Below are 15,453 nucleotides of genomic sequence, written 5' to 3'. Positions count from 1 at the left end.
TTTTTAATTCAGTGATTTGCTAGGATTTGTAAAGTCTTGACTTACTTGAACATTAGTTTTAAAATGAATAAGAAGGTTTAGAGATACAGAACGATTAGAGTGGTATATTTTAATATTAGTATTATAAACGTACTTGTTTATTTTGTTTTGAGAAAGGGTATTCTATGTAGGCTAAGCCCATTGTGTAGTCCAAGTTAGTCTTGAACTTTGATCCTCCTGCCTTTGCCTCCCTAGTTTGGAGATCACAGACAGTACCAGTAAGTACATCCTGCAGGTGGTGTGTGTGTATGTGTGTGTGTGCACAAACACACATACACACATACACATGCACGCAGGTCTTAGGGCTTGAACTCATTGTGTGGTTGCTGTCCCTTAGCGTCTTTTGCTCAAGGCTAGCACTCTGCTAATTCAGCAACAGCTCCACTTCCAGCTGCTTGATGGTTAATTGGAGGAAATTGTCTCACAGAATTGTCTACACAGGTTGGCTTCAAATCTTTTTTTTTTAATATATATATTTTTTATTATTAATTGAACATAAATTTTTTACAAGGTGTTGTGCAAAGAGGGTGCAGTTACATAGTAGGGCAGTGTGTACATTTCTTGTGATATCTTACAACCTGTTTTTCCATCCCTTGTCTAGGTCAGGTAGACCCATATGCAATATACAATGTATCAAGCACATATACAGTGTTCACAGACTTGGTCTCTACTGTCTCTCCGTCTCCCTTTGTTAACAGTCATATATCAGGGAGATCATGCCCCTTTGTTTTCTGTGTTCCAGGCTTGTCTCACTCAACATTATTTGTTCGAGTTCTGACTATTTCCCTGCGAATAACAATATTTCACCATTCCTAATCGCTATGTAGTATTCCATTGTGTATAAGTACCATATTTTTTGGATCCATTCGTCTGTGGAGGGGCATCTGGGTTGTTTCCATATTTTGGCTATTGTGAATTGTGCCGCGATAAACATGGAAGTACAAATGTCTTTTTGATATCTTGGGTTTTGCTGTTTAGGATAGATGCCTAGGAGTGGTATGGCTGGGTCATAGGGTAGGTCTATATTGAGCTTTTTGAGAAACCTCCATACTGTTCTCCAAAGTGGTTGTACTAATTTGCACTCCCACCAACAATGGAGAAGGGTTCCTCTTTCCCCACAGCCCCTCCAGCATTTGTTGTTTCCTGAGTTCAGAGTATAGGCCATTCTAACTGGGGTGAGTTGGTATCTCAGGGTTGTTTTTATTTGCATTTCCTTTACTTGGCTTCAAATCTTGATCCTCAGATTTCACCCTCCTGAGTAGCTGAGAAAGTATTCTTTTAGAATTGTTAGCATGGATTTCTTTGGGAAGTAGGATAGGGGCTAATATTTGGAGTTGAATATTGGTTCAGAGTTGTTTTATCTTTATTCTAATTTCCTTGATGCAATGGAAGATGCTTTATCATGCTATTTATGCATGTTATTACTAAAATTACCTTTGTTAAAATTATATTAATTATTAAAACAATCTTTTTGTTGGTCACATGTATAACTTTATGGAAGGCAGATATTTCTCCTCTTATTATGCCAAGAATAGCCGTGGCATTTATAGTCAGTGATCACATTTATAATCAGTAATAAATCACAAATTATTTTTAAAATTTCTCAATTAAACAAATCAATTCAAATGTTATTTCCACATTTTAAGAAGAGATTTATTTTCTGTCTCTTGGAGTTTCTTGAGATCATTATGATAATGGTGTCATTGATGTTACTGATGATAAATAAATTAAAACATGTTAATCTTCCTCTAACTTCTACTGAGTTTTCAGAGTCATACCTTTTCTTGCTTCTCTTAGGCGAATAAAGATTTTTACTACTGAGATCCTGTGGAAGGTTCTAAAATTTCCATTTTAGTGAAGATTATTAAAATTATTTTAATTGTTAAAGTGATATTTTTATTAGTCACATGTAATACTTTATTGAAGATAGATTTCTTTCATTTGTATGTTCACTTATAAATTCATTTTTTATATTTGTAACTTGTTTTTCTTAAAATATAGAAATTCATGTTTGTTGAAAATTAAAGTATATAAGCAGAGTTTAAAAAAATGCACAATGCCCCAAAGACAGTGTGGTTATTTGTTTCTTTGCCCTTTCAGGTTAATTGCAAATACTTTTTGAAAGCATCCAAAGTTCTTTTAGAAAACAATTTCTTAGGATGACAAATTATTAGTGCTTACTGAAAACTGTACAGACTGAAAACTTGAGTTGAATGTTTATATATATATATTTGAATATAGAAAGTTTCCTGTCTTTAGTTTTACCTACAAAATTATGTTTAATGAATTGACAGTTTATAGCAAAAATGTAGGGGTAGGACACCATTTTCTACATTACTGATTTAATGTTGGTGAAAGCCTCAGTGTATGGCCAAGAAAACACACCCCTGAATTTGTGCAGATGTTTTATTGTGATAGATCTATTATTCAGCTATTAGAAGATAAATGACTGATCTTTCCTATATTCCATGCTTCGAGAAAATTGAAATAAGAAGGGGAATATGATTTGAGCTGTATGATTAGGGCAGGTTGGATGGCCATTAATTTAAGAAAGAAAATCTTGGCAGCATTGGCCAACTTATACCATATTATCAATCAAACCTTGATGCACTTCTTGTGATGACCCAGCACTCGCAGGTTTTTGCAATGTTAATTAGAATTCATGACAAAATAGATGCAAGGAAACATTTTGTACCCTTCATAATTTTATAGAAAATTTATTGTTATTAGGGGAACCATTTGCTTAGTGTGATTTTTTTCATTACCAGCTTGTCAACTAGCATAGATAATCTAGAGAAAATATGAACTCTATAGATAGGGTGTCACTTTTGTTGATGGTTCATGTAGTTTACCTTGGAGCACAGCTAATGGCTGAAGTTCATAGCAACAGCACAGAAAAACATGGCAACCAAGGGGAGATAAATGAACCATGTTTATTGCTTTAATATAAAAAATACATAAATGGAAAACTGCATTTGAATTTGATGAGCTCATTGCTAGTTTTGTTAGAGTGATTTATTTTTTTCCTTATATGAAAAGCTACTATTGACATAGTGAGATAGAAATTAACTGTCTGTTTTTTGAAAACCAATATTTTTGGTGTTAAAATCTGAACAGATCATTTTATTTTAATTCTGAATGTTTTATAGAATATTGAACATTTAATAGACCAATATTATCAATTCTTCTGTTTAGTGTTTAGCTTACAGTCAGATTGTTTCAAAATATACAAAGAAGTAAGTATCTAAAATGGTCAGTTTTATTTTGTGAAAGTATTCTCTATAATATATTAATTTTAATGTTTCCTTAAGCCTTTTTTGTACTTAAGTAGGTACTTTCTTTTTTGAGTATTTTAGAATGTATTAATGCTTTGCAGTTGTGTACTTACAGTTCTTGGTTTAATAAATTTAATAAGTAGTAGTTGTCTTTCAATTTAATTTTTTTGTTATTTAAACACATTTGGTAAAAATTAATTCCTAGATGTAAAAGGATAAAAAACTTGATTTTAGATAGTATCTTTATAATTTAAATTCTTGAGTTCAATCAAATAGGTTATTCTGGTGGTTCTTGCTTTTTGTACTTTAATAATCATTACCCATTGATATAAATAGGAGTATTGGATTGATTTATGTATATAATACATATTAAATATAGTCACAAATAGTAACTTTAAAATTCTGTAATTTGATGTCAAACTTAGTTGTTTCAAAAGATTTGACGTTATATTCTATTTAATCTTATGGAAATGTGATTACCACAGAATATTATTTCTGAAGTTATTTATGTAGAAGACATCAAAATGTGAAGTTGGAAACATGCACTTAACTTTCTTTTCGTATCAATAGCAAATAGAAAATTATTTATATAATACATTTTTATTTAGTTCACACAAATAATCAATTCTTTGTTTTTTCGATTGAGGTGCATACATGCTGGGACCAGCAGGCACCAGTACTTGGGCAGGGCTGGAGTCAATAAATGCAGCTTCACGTTTATACTGATTGGTAATTCATAAAATCCCCACAGGACCTGAAACTTGTTTAGCATAATAGCAAGTCTATATTCTGAGCTGTTTTCTTCCAATTGTATTGTTGGTTGCATATTAATAAACTAAATGTCAGCCAAGTAGAGGGACAAACTCAAAATATGAATATCATTGTATCTAATATTTTTCAAAAAGTACCATTTCAGTAAGTTATATTTCGATTTAATTGCTTATTTTGAGCCATTGGGGAAATTTTAGACACTAAAATCAAGATCCCTAGTGTTCAGACAGAATGTGATATTAATTTATTTTTTCAGAACTATATTATATGTTGGCTAACTGCATAATGTACATAAACAGGACAGATATAGAAGCATTTGTATATTAAATATTTTGTTTATTTTGTATCTTTTTACTAAATTTATCTTAGTTTCATCTAAGATTTGCAAAAGCATGACAATCCAAAGATTAGTGTTTAAGATTCACTAATTGGTTTTGGGGAAAGCCACCTTTTGTTGGTAATATATTATTCCAGTTTACACACAGTATTATAAAAGTAATACTGCTATACCAAAATGTCAGTCAATATGTTTCTATGAAAATAAATTATATTGGTGAAAGAAGATAGTTTAATATATGTGAAAGTTGGAGGAGTTTTTATACTAAAAATATTTATGAATTTGTTTTGTAATGCAAGTACATAGTTGTTTTTATTTTAAACTGACACAGTGTGATCTTTGTTATTGCCTTGATTATTTTGCTAAGTATTGTTACAAACTAAGAAAAAAAATCTTTAGATGAAAATTTAGGTAACTTTGAAATGAATAATTTAATGACAAATGTTTAATCCATGGGTAAATAATTTATTGCAATTTAACCTGATACAATAAATGAATCATAATTAATCTTTTTTCAGGAAAGGATTTGTTTTTCATATGCTGCAAGTATTAAAATTATTGAGGGCATGTTACTGTGTAATTCATAGTCACACATAAGCATCTGTTTTAATTATATGGCTACTTTAAATATTGATTGTCATAACACTGTTTATATCACTGTAACACCTGACTGGGGTCTTTGATGGGCAGAAAATGTTTTTTAACAAGCTACTATTTCTTTCTTTTACAGTTGGTAGCTGGCAGTGTTGTGATGGCTTTTGAAGAAGTTTGCCCTGATAGAATAGATCTCATTCACAAGAATTACCGCAAGCTATGTAACTTACTCGTGGATGTAGAAGAGTGGGGACAGGTTGTCATAATCCACATGCTAACTCGCTATGCCCGTACACAGTTTGTCAGTCCTTGGAAGGAGGTAAGTATTGAATAATTCTCCTCTTAGAACATATAATAAATCATAATTTTTAAAAAGTGTGTGCACCAAGTTTAGAGTAGTGGGGAATACAGAAATCTACATGTTTAATGAGGACTTTTTCTGGTATTATTATTATTATTATTATTTTTACAAAAGTAGGAATAAAAATGCAAGAATTGTTCATTGCTTAGCAGTGATTGTACATAATGTCTGCATATAAGATTGTATATAATGTATTGTATATAAGATGTACTATATAAACTTTCAGTGTGATACCTAGTAAGCGGCCCTTAGGAGTTGTAGCATGATACAATACTTACAGTGACATTGTCAAATCACAAATGTTTGTTCTTGTTGCTGTTGCATTTCTTTACATTGTTGAGTCCCAACTATTTCAGGTACTATTTGTACATTTGGTCAGCTGTGAGACTACAATATATATTTAGACATAAGATAGTTAATCCTTGCTTTTATAGATAAATATTGTTAAAATTTAAAACTATTTAGTCTGAGTTTTATATTTCTAAAATAATTGTTGTTCTTTTCTGTTTTACTAAATTAGTAGTATTTTAGTAAAATTAATATATATAGCTTAAAGTGAAGGTATTTTCTTTAGCAGATTAACATTTTAGAAAACTTTAATTTTATTGCATATTTTGTAATGGAGCCCATTTAATATGTGTAGGTATTTCAGAATGAAATGTAAATTTCGACCTCGTGTAAAGAAATTATTTTAATACATTTTTATTTTCTTAAAAATTTTTTTCTTGTAAAGGTGATATACAGAGGGGTTACAGTTACATCAGAAATTCTTAACTATTGCAAGATAGCACATTCATCTTTTGGTGTCTTTAAGTGTGATATTCTAAATTGTAAAATTAATTGTGTAAAAAGTAAAATCTCAATTTAATGGTTTATATTCAAAATTACAGGCTTTTAGTGCTCTGTACATCTCTCTTTTGTTAAATGGAAATAATGTGAGAAAAAAGTGAATAAAATTGAGAAAACCTTCATAATTTATGCTTCAGATGACACATCAAGCTTAGAAATAATTATGAAAGGTTTTGTTGCTTTTATTATGCTGACTTAATATTTGTTACCATTAAAAACATTTAACATATAGTCCCTGTTAATTTTCATGTAATTTTTTTGGATTGTATATGGTAGATTTAGCTTTGGGAATTGGTAAACTGAATCACAGAGTTGTGTTTGTTCATAGCTGGAAGGAAGTGAGAAGTATGAGCACTTTATATCTGCGTTCTGATTCATAGGTGATGTTAAAATACATGCTGTGTAGTAAAGAATGTCGAATTATTATAGAATAGAAAGGTGAAACAGTATTTTGAGAGCCTGGGCTGAGTTGTTACTGTCTTTTACCACCAGTGCTTCAGTGTGTTGCTCATGAAATCAGTGGAAAAGGAGAACCTCCATTTTAGGACATCATTCCCTTTCATGTATCAGGAGAGTCACTCACTATAAATGCTATATGAATATCATTTTACTATAAACTTAGAACCATTTACCTTCAAGAAAAACAGTTTGCTCTTGGGAAAGAAGTGCAACTAAAGTAATATATTGACTTAAAATTTATTTGAAGTTAAAAGTTGCTTATCAGACTAAATTCACTGAATGTAACAGTTTCTTTCTCTAATGCAAGGAAATGTGAAAAATAATACTGTAATATAATAGGGAACAGCTAATTATTTATTCGTACTGGTTACTGAACTCAGGGCCTTATACATGCAGGGCAAAGATTCTACCACTTGAGCCATACCACTAGTCCTTTTGTTTGTATGTATGTATGTATGTATGTATGTATGTATGTATGTATGTATTGCCAGTCCTGAGCCTTGTACTCAGGGCCTGAGCACTGTCCCTGGCTTCTTTTTGCTAGCACTCTGCCACTTTGAGCCACAGCGCCACTTCTGGTCGTTTTCTGTATATATGGTACTTGGGAATTGAACCCAGGGCTTCATGTATAAGAGACAAGCACTCTTGCCACTAGGCCATTATTTTTAAATAAGGTCTCAAACTTTGAGTACTCCTGCCTCTGTCTTCCAAGTAGTTGGAATTACTTACAGATGCAAACCACCTTACGCTAGTGTTTTGTCAGACATTCTTGCTACTTTTGAGTTTTTTGGAGGTTTTTTTGTTTTTGTTTGTTTGTTTTTGATTGTACTAGAGTTTGAACTCAAGGTTTCATGCTTGGGTAGGTAGGCACACCCTTTAGCCACCTCCTCAGCCCTTTTTGCTTCAGTATAAGGTCTCACATTTTATTCCCTGGGAAGGCCTCCAGTCACAATTCTTCTACTTCTACCACCTGCCTAGCTGGGATCACAGGCATGTGCCACCATACCCTGGATTTTATTGATTGAGACAGGAAGGTCTCAAGAAATTTGTTTGTGTATTGGATCCTCCCTGTCTCCATTTCCTGAGTATCTGGAATTACAGGAGTACACGCCCACACTCAGACTATAGGTAGATTTTTCAGGCCTATTTAACAGATCAAGAAACTGACCCATACATATTTTTGGGGATGGTATGAAGTTTAAACTTATGGCCTTAAATTTGCTAGGTGAGTGCTCTAACCCTTGACCCACACACTCCCAAGCCCAAAGCCATAAGAATTTTGATAATTAAGATACTATTGCTTATACGAGGTGAAGCCAGAAACAGTTAACCTGTAGTCAGAACAGACTGCATTCTTCCCTTTATACTCTAGTATGTCATAATGCTTAAACTTAAAATATTTTTTGTTATCTTAATAAGTTTTCACATTTGCTTATTGTGTTTCTGTCAAAACTAGCTTCAGAGCTCCAATCCATAGTACTCAGACATTGCAGTTAGCCAGGAACTATAATTAAATTTACTGTTCAAAGAGAAAAATCGTGTTTCTTTTGGAATTTTCAGAAGCATTTGTTTATGTTGATATGCCTGAAGGGCAGCAAAATAGTTTCTTTGAGGAATTAAAAATTAGTAGCAATACCTTTTCAGATGAGCTGATATATATGCTTTTGTCAATGGGTTCTCAAATGAATACATCATATACAAACAGGCTTCTTCAGGGCAGAAGAGATTTTTAATTTAGTTTATTTGCATCATTATAGATTAGTATTTAGGCTGTTTATATGTAAATGTATGATTTGAGGAACAATTAAGTGTTGACAAAGTAGATAGCAGTCATATCAATTTCAGTACATTTTCCATAATTTTTCTAACTGACATCTTTGATGATGAATAGTGGATGCCAAGTCAAAGCCGATTATCCTCTACACTAGGAATTCATGGGGCTGTCAGAGAGAAGACCGATTGACTTTAAATTTACATATTAATGAGAAGATTTGTTAAGAGGGTGCTTGACTATAGAAAATAACAGTGTATTTATAGGGCACGACATTTTATAAATAAAGCTGATACAGGAAAATGGAAATTAAACCTTTTAGGTTAATAAATTCAAGAGACTGCCAGAATGCATATTTGCATTTTTATTTTCTTAAATTTACCTAACTCTTTACAGTCTTTGTGGAGTATTTCTTATTCTAGGTCAAGTTTTGTATTATTTTTCAAGGATGTAAAATTACTTATTTTCTTTTTTTTTTTTAAGACATGAGCATAAGTACAAATCTCTAGCACTGAACTTGCTTTGGTAAAAATAATGGAGCTTGGAAAATAAACATAAAACAAAGTAAATTATTTGTTTATCTAATTGTTTGTATAAAAAGGTTACAATTCCATAGGTCAGGTTATGAGCACAGTGCTTCCTGGTCAATGCCACACCTTCAAAACAAAGTAAATTTTAAGAAAGAAAAAAAAATATAGACCCTCCTGTCCTGAACTCTAAACCCTATACTGGCATTAATTAAAACCAGAAATGAAATTGACCTTGGTCCTGACAAGAATGGTTTTGATGTTACAAATTTAGTCCTTTCACATGAGTCACAGCTCCACTTCTAGCTTTTTGGTAGTTAATTGGAGATTGGAGTCTCATGGATTTTCTTGACTAGGCTGTTTGGAGCTTCAGTCCTGAGATCTTAATCTCCTGTGTAGCTAGGGTATCAGGTATGAGCCGCTGTCACCTGGGCTTTTGTCTCTTTTTATATCTATACTTTATAAAAAAACAACAACTGTATGTAGGTTTAACGAAGCTCAGATTTTAGAATTTTTTACATTTTTACTAAGTTCATAAATTTTCTGGAGGTAATTAGAAACTAGCTAATTCAAATGTAAAATTCATTTATATAGTTCTTGATAAACAATTTTTTGTAAGTTAAAAGGTGCTCCAAGCACCTTCACATCCAGGTTTTGACTTAAATTGGAGATTATCAACTTTTAGTTTTCTTTACAGACTAATTTATTTTTTGTTTAAAAAATTGTACTATGTTTTATCAGTAGGCTGTTAGTAGATTTTACCATCTTGTGGAACTACTTAAAACCAAATAACTGGGCTGGGAATACGGCCTAGTGGTAGAGTGCTCACCTCGCAGACATAAAGCCCTGGATTTGATTCCTCAGCACCACATTTATAGAAAAAGCCAGAAGTGGCGCTGTGGCTCAAGTGGTAGAGTACTAACCTTGAGCAAAAAGAAGCCAGGGATAGTGCTCAGGCCCTGAGTTCAAGCCCCAGGACTGGCAAAAACAAACAAACAAACAAACAAATCCCCCCAAATACTGAGGAGTTTCATTAGAGTCTTCTCTTTTGTATAAACAAAATCAGTTTGTAAGGCATTTTTGCAGGTAACTGTTGACCAAGAGTTCAGAGTTCACAAGCTGATATTAAAATGTAATATTTTCCTCTCCTTGATTAGAAAGCACCAAACATCATCATCATCATCATCATCATCATCATCATCATCATCATCATTATTATTGGCCAGTCCTGGGCTTTGAACTCAGAGCCTGAGCACTGGCTAGCACTCTACCACTTGAGCCACAGCGCCACTTCTGCCCTTTTCTATATATGTGATGTTGAGGAATTGAACCCAGGGCTTCATGTATATGAGGCAAGCACTCTTGCCACTAGGCCATATCCCCAGTCCCCTGTTTTTTCTGCTGATTTTGGAGATCCCTTGGCAGAACTATCTAATTTTGACTTCTTGTTGCTGTCTTTCTGTTTTCCTGCCCCCAACTTGGAATGCCAGGCACCTGCTACAAACTCCTTGCCAATTTTCTTCTGCATTTCCTGCTTCCCCACAAGCTCCTTATAGTTTCTCTTTTCTTCCACACTTTGCCCCCTTAGAATCTGGTAGTTTTTGTGTCACCAGATTCTAGTTGTTCATGGAATGAAATTAAAAATGCCTCCAAGCTAACACTTTATCATTCTTCTAAGATTAACATCAGAAATCATGAGGATACAAAAGGTAGCACAAGAATCATATTCTGAGTTTTGTAAACCAAATCCATAATCAGTGTTCAAAAATGGAAAATCTAATATGTTCCTGTATTAACATATTAGTTTATCTGAATTTTTCCATGCCTTTCAAAGTAAAACTCAGAATCAATAAATATCATCCATTATCACTTCAGTATTCATATTAATTAAAGTTGAACTGTTTATGATTCCTTACTGATAGGTAACTTTCATAGTGAAACCTGGAAGTCATAACATTTTAATAGTTGTTTAGATGTTAGAAACACAAACCCTTTAACACTCACTGGCGCCCTAGCCATCTCTCTGTCTACTCTCAGTCAACATGGTATACTTGTTTATGCTTAAACTCTGATTGTTCTGTGTACCCATGGAGCTACTGTAACCTTTGTCTCTAGGCTCTTGAATCTGTGGACATGTTTTCCCTTCTCTAGAAGGGGATTGCTGGCTTTTGTTAAGTGAGTTTTAGCTCTTTTTCCTTTGTTGTCTGTTGGTCATTTTCATATGTCTCCATTTGGAAGGGGTTTGAAACAAAGTCTCAGTAGGTATCCCAGACTGGCCAGTAACTTCTCATCCTGCCTTGGCTTCTTGAGTGCTGGGTTTTGCAAGTGTGATGCCTGGTTATCTTTACATTTCTTTTTAAAAATTTTTATTATTTTATTTGTTGTTACAGTAAAAGTGATGTACACAGAGGGGTTGCAGTTACATAAGTCAAGTAATGAGTACTTTTCAAGCAGTGTCACCCCCTTCCCTCACTTTTTCCCAGTTTTTCCCTCCCGACCCCTCACCCCACAAGTTGGATAGTTCATTTTCAAGCTAGTGTCTAGTCAGTATGACTGCTGCATTTGTTAACCCTTTGTCCCACTATTTCTGTGCTTCTCCTTAGCCTTCCTCAAACAGATAGACTTGTATACAAGACAAAAGGAACAAAAGTCAACACAGCAACAAAGGATAAGAAAACAAAAGCTAAAATGACAAAAATCCCTTTGTGTACATCTTTTGGAATTCATTTTGATAAATACCATTTTATATGATCATGTGCACGTAGCTATAGCTATTGGGCCTTTGTGATCCTTTCCTAAGATGCTCCTCCTTTGGTCTCACATTTCTTTTTAAGTACTTCTGTGGCTTTTTCTACTGACTTAAATATATCCTTTAATTTGAATATATGAATATTTTAGAATTAGTGAAGATAATGTGGTCCATTTATACTTTTTTTTTTTTTTTTTTTTTTGGCCAGTCCTGGGCCTTGGACTCAGGGCCTGAGCACTGTCCCTGGCTTCTTCCCGCTCAAGGCTAGCACTCTGCCACTTGAGCCACAGCGCCGCTTCTGGCCGTTTTCTGTATATGTGGTGCTGGGGAATCGAACCTAGGGCCTCGTGTATCCGAGGCAGGCACTCTTGCCACTAGGCTATATCCCCAGCCCCTATACTTTTTTTTAATTATAGAAGTTTTTTAAACCCTAGGGGCTTGCCTCTAAAAATTTTCAGTTGGTGTTTCTTATAGCTGTATTTTCCTACCCTTAGTTCATGTAAGAGTACAAATGCAATAAATTCTACTTGGTTTGTGATTTATTACACACAGTTTTGACCAAATATGGTAAAAAATGAGTAATACATAAAAAAAATCAATTCTGAAACAACCATTTTAAACTCCTGAATATGCTTTTTGTTGTTGTTGTTGTTGTTGCCAGTCCTGAGGTGGGGTGGTGGCACTCAGGGACTGAGCACTGTCCCTGGCTTCTTTTTGCTCAAGGCTAGCACTCTACCACTTGAGCCACAGTGCCACTTACAGCCTTTTCTGTTTATGTGGTGCAGAGGAATTGAACCCAGGGCTTCATGCATGCAAGGCAAGGACTCTACCACTAAGCCACATTCCCAGCCCTGAATATGCATTTTCTATCTCAGCTGATATGAATAAGCTCTCTGTCATTACTACATTTTAATCTGTTGTACTTAAATTGTAGTGTCATTTGCTAAGTGTTTTCCTGCCCTTTGTTTTGGTGGAAGTATATCTCCTAAAAACCTGCTAGTGCCCCAAAAGAAAAGTAAATGTTCACAATTGAAGTGATAAATAACAATTGCATCTGAGCAATTGTAGCTCTTGCAGATAAGCCTAGGTCTCAGGAGGCTGAGATCTGAGGATTGTATTCAAAACCAGCCTGAGCAGGAAAGTCTATGTGACTCTTATCTCCATTTAACTACGAAAAAGCTGGAAGTAGAGCTGCCGCTCAAGAGGTAGTGTGCTAGCCTTGAGCAATAAAGCTTGAATACAGGGGCTGGGAATGTGGCTTAGTGATAGAGTGCTTGCCTAGCATGCTTGAAGCTCTGGGTTGGGTTTCTCAGCATCACATAAACAGAAAATGCCAGAAATGGTGCTGTGGCTCAGGAGGAAGAGTGCTAGCCTTGAGCAAAAATAGCCAGGGACAGTGCTCAGGCCCAGAGTCCAAGTTCCAGGACTGCCTCCCCTCTCTCCCGCCCCAAAGACAGAAAGCTTGAGAAAAGCACACAGGCCTAGAGTTCAAGCCCCAGAACCAGAATGCATGCTTGAGTGGGCGCTCTCTCTCTCTCTCTCTCTCTCTCTCTCTCTCTCTCTCTCTCTCTCTCTCTCTCTCTCTCTTTCTCTCTCTCTCTCTCTCACACACACACACACACAGATTTGTTTAAAAGTAGTATGTTTTGTGGAAGTTGAGTAGACAGAATTATTGGAAAAATGAATCAAACATCTATAGTAGAACACTAAACTATGTATATAAATATTTTTTGTTTTTCTCAGTGGTGTTTTCCTTGGGTTCATCATATATTTACAGACACAAATGGTTTACTCTGTGTGTGTGTGTGTGTGTGTGTGTGTATGAGTGTGTGTGTGTATGTATGTCTGTTCCTGAGCTCTGTTTTGTAAAGGTACCACCCTCATGATCTAATCTAAAATTTCATACATATACACACTCATTTATTTAAGTATTGTACTTCTCTGTAAGATTTTATAAGCTACACTGATTTATCTCCTTTTCTCTGAAATGTTAGCAAGTTTTTCTTTGTTTTAAAATGGCTTGTGTTTGGGGCTGGGGATATGGCCTAGTGGTAAGAGTGCTTGCCTCGTATACATGAGGCCCTGGGTTCAATTCCCCAGCACCACATATACAGAAAATGGCCAGAAGTGTTGCTGTGGCTCAAGTGGCAGAGTGCTAGCCTTGAGCAAAAAGAAGCCAGGGACAGTGCTCAGGCCCTGAGTCCAAGCCCCAGGACTGGCCAAAAATAAATAAATAAATAAATAAATAAATAAATAAATAAATAAATAAAATGGCTTGTGTTTGCTTGATTTTTGTGTTGATCCTGGGGCTTGATCACAGGGCCTAGACTCTATCCCTGAGTTTCTTTTGAAAAAGGCTAGCTTTCTATCACTTGAGCCACAGCTCCACGTATGGCTTTTTTTGGTAATTTATTTGAGATCAAAATCTCACAGACTTTTCCTGCCTGGGTTGACTTTGAATGATCATCCTCAGAGCTTAGCCACTTGAGTAGCTAGGATTACAAATTTGAGCCACTGGCATAAAGGAGAATTAAGTTTACTAATCATTAGTTCTACTTAGAATAGTGTAAACTTTGTCTCCTCATTTATAACTGAATGAGACTCACTCTAAAATTCAGCTTAACAAAATGTGGTACTTTTAAATTTCCCGCTACTAGATCTGTATTAATTGATTCTCAAATAATTATGACCCTTATTTTTTTTTCTTCATGGAACCCTTATCATAAGCTCAACATGTGTCATGAACATATTTTGCTTCAGAGAAATTTGAAAAATGCTTTACTAAAATCTTACACATTTTATAGTAACAAAATTTAGAAACTATTCCAAAAGCTTCTTTCTAACATATTAGAGCGGAATGTATAGTCACTGGAAACAAGAAGGGTTGTGGGCAATTGAACACTAAATTTTCATAGTGCCTCAACACAAACTTACTATACACAGGTGTTGCCATAATTGTGATGTATTGGGGACATTCAGTGTTAAATGGTCCTCAAATCCGTACTTCCACCTGTGTGATATAGTGGTTACTGGGCTATGTTACAAAACTTGTAAACTGAGGAGCACAGTGGTTTCCTTACAAAGAGGGAGAAAAATCTTGTACCATTATGTATATCTTATCTCTATAGATCTGAGTTTTGAGAGACAGAGAGCTTACTTGTCTTTTCTTTGAAGCAAAATTGTTGTTTTCTTAAACACAAAAATATTTTTCTAGCAAATTCATTTTTTTTGGCCAGTCCTGGGCCTTGGACTCAGGGCCTGAGCACTGTCCCTGGCTTCTTCCCGCTCAAGGCTAGCACTCTGCCACTTGAGCCACAGCGCCGCTTCTGGCCGTTTTCTGTATATGTGGTGCTGGGGAATCGAACCTAGGGCCTCGTGTATCCGAGGCAGGCACTCTTGCCACTAGGCTATATCCCCAGCCCCAGCAAATTCATTTTTGATAATGTGCATACTCCATGTTGAGTAGCTATTGTGTGTGACAGGTTATGATACTGCTAACCATCTATACACTTGGGTCTTATCAGGGACAATATCTGTCTAACCCCATGTCCAAAATGTACCACTTTTTTAAATCTTTGGTGCCCTGAATGTTCCTACTCTCCAAAATCTATGTTGAACCCCCTAACCCTTAGTGTGATGGTATTTGAGTTGGCCTTTGGGAGGTCATGAGGGTAGTAGCTCCCTCATGATGGAGTTAGTGCCCTACTTAAAAAAAAAAGAT

At 34.9% G+C, this 15,453-nt stretch overlaps 1 protein-coding gene across 1 annotated transcript in view; it reads left to right on the top strand.

The window, feature by feature from the left end:
- The window catches only part of Ap3b1 (adaptor related protein complex 3 subunit beta 1), a 205,786-nt gene that overhangs the window by 47,971 nt on the left and 142,362 nt on the right, over positions 1-15,453 (top strand). The window contains exon 7 of the mRNA XM_048331505.1: positions 5,153-5,335. Coding sequence (XP_048187462.1) covers positions 5,153-5,335 — 183 coding nt within the window. The remainder of the gene's footprint in view (positions 1-5,152; positions 5,336-15,453) is intronic.

This window comes from Perognathus longimembris, chromosome 22, assembly GCF_023159225.1.
Source record: "Perognathus longimembris pacificus isolate PPM17 chromosome 22, ASM2315922v1, whole genome shotgun sequence".
In the NCBI taxonomy this organism is placed as follows: Eukaryota; Metazoa; Chordata; class Mammalia; order Rodentia; family Heteromyidae; genus Perognathus; species Perognathus longimembris.
This window is presented reverse-complemented; position numbering and strand designations above follow the sequence as displayed.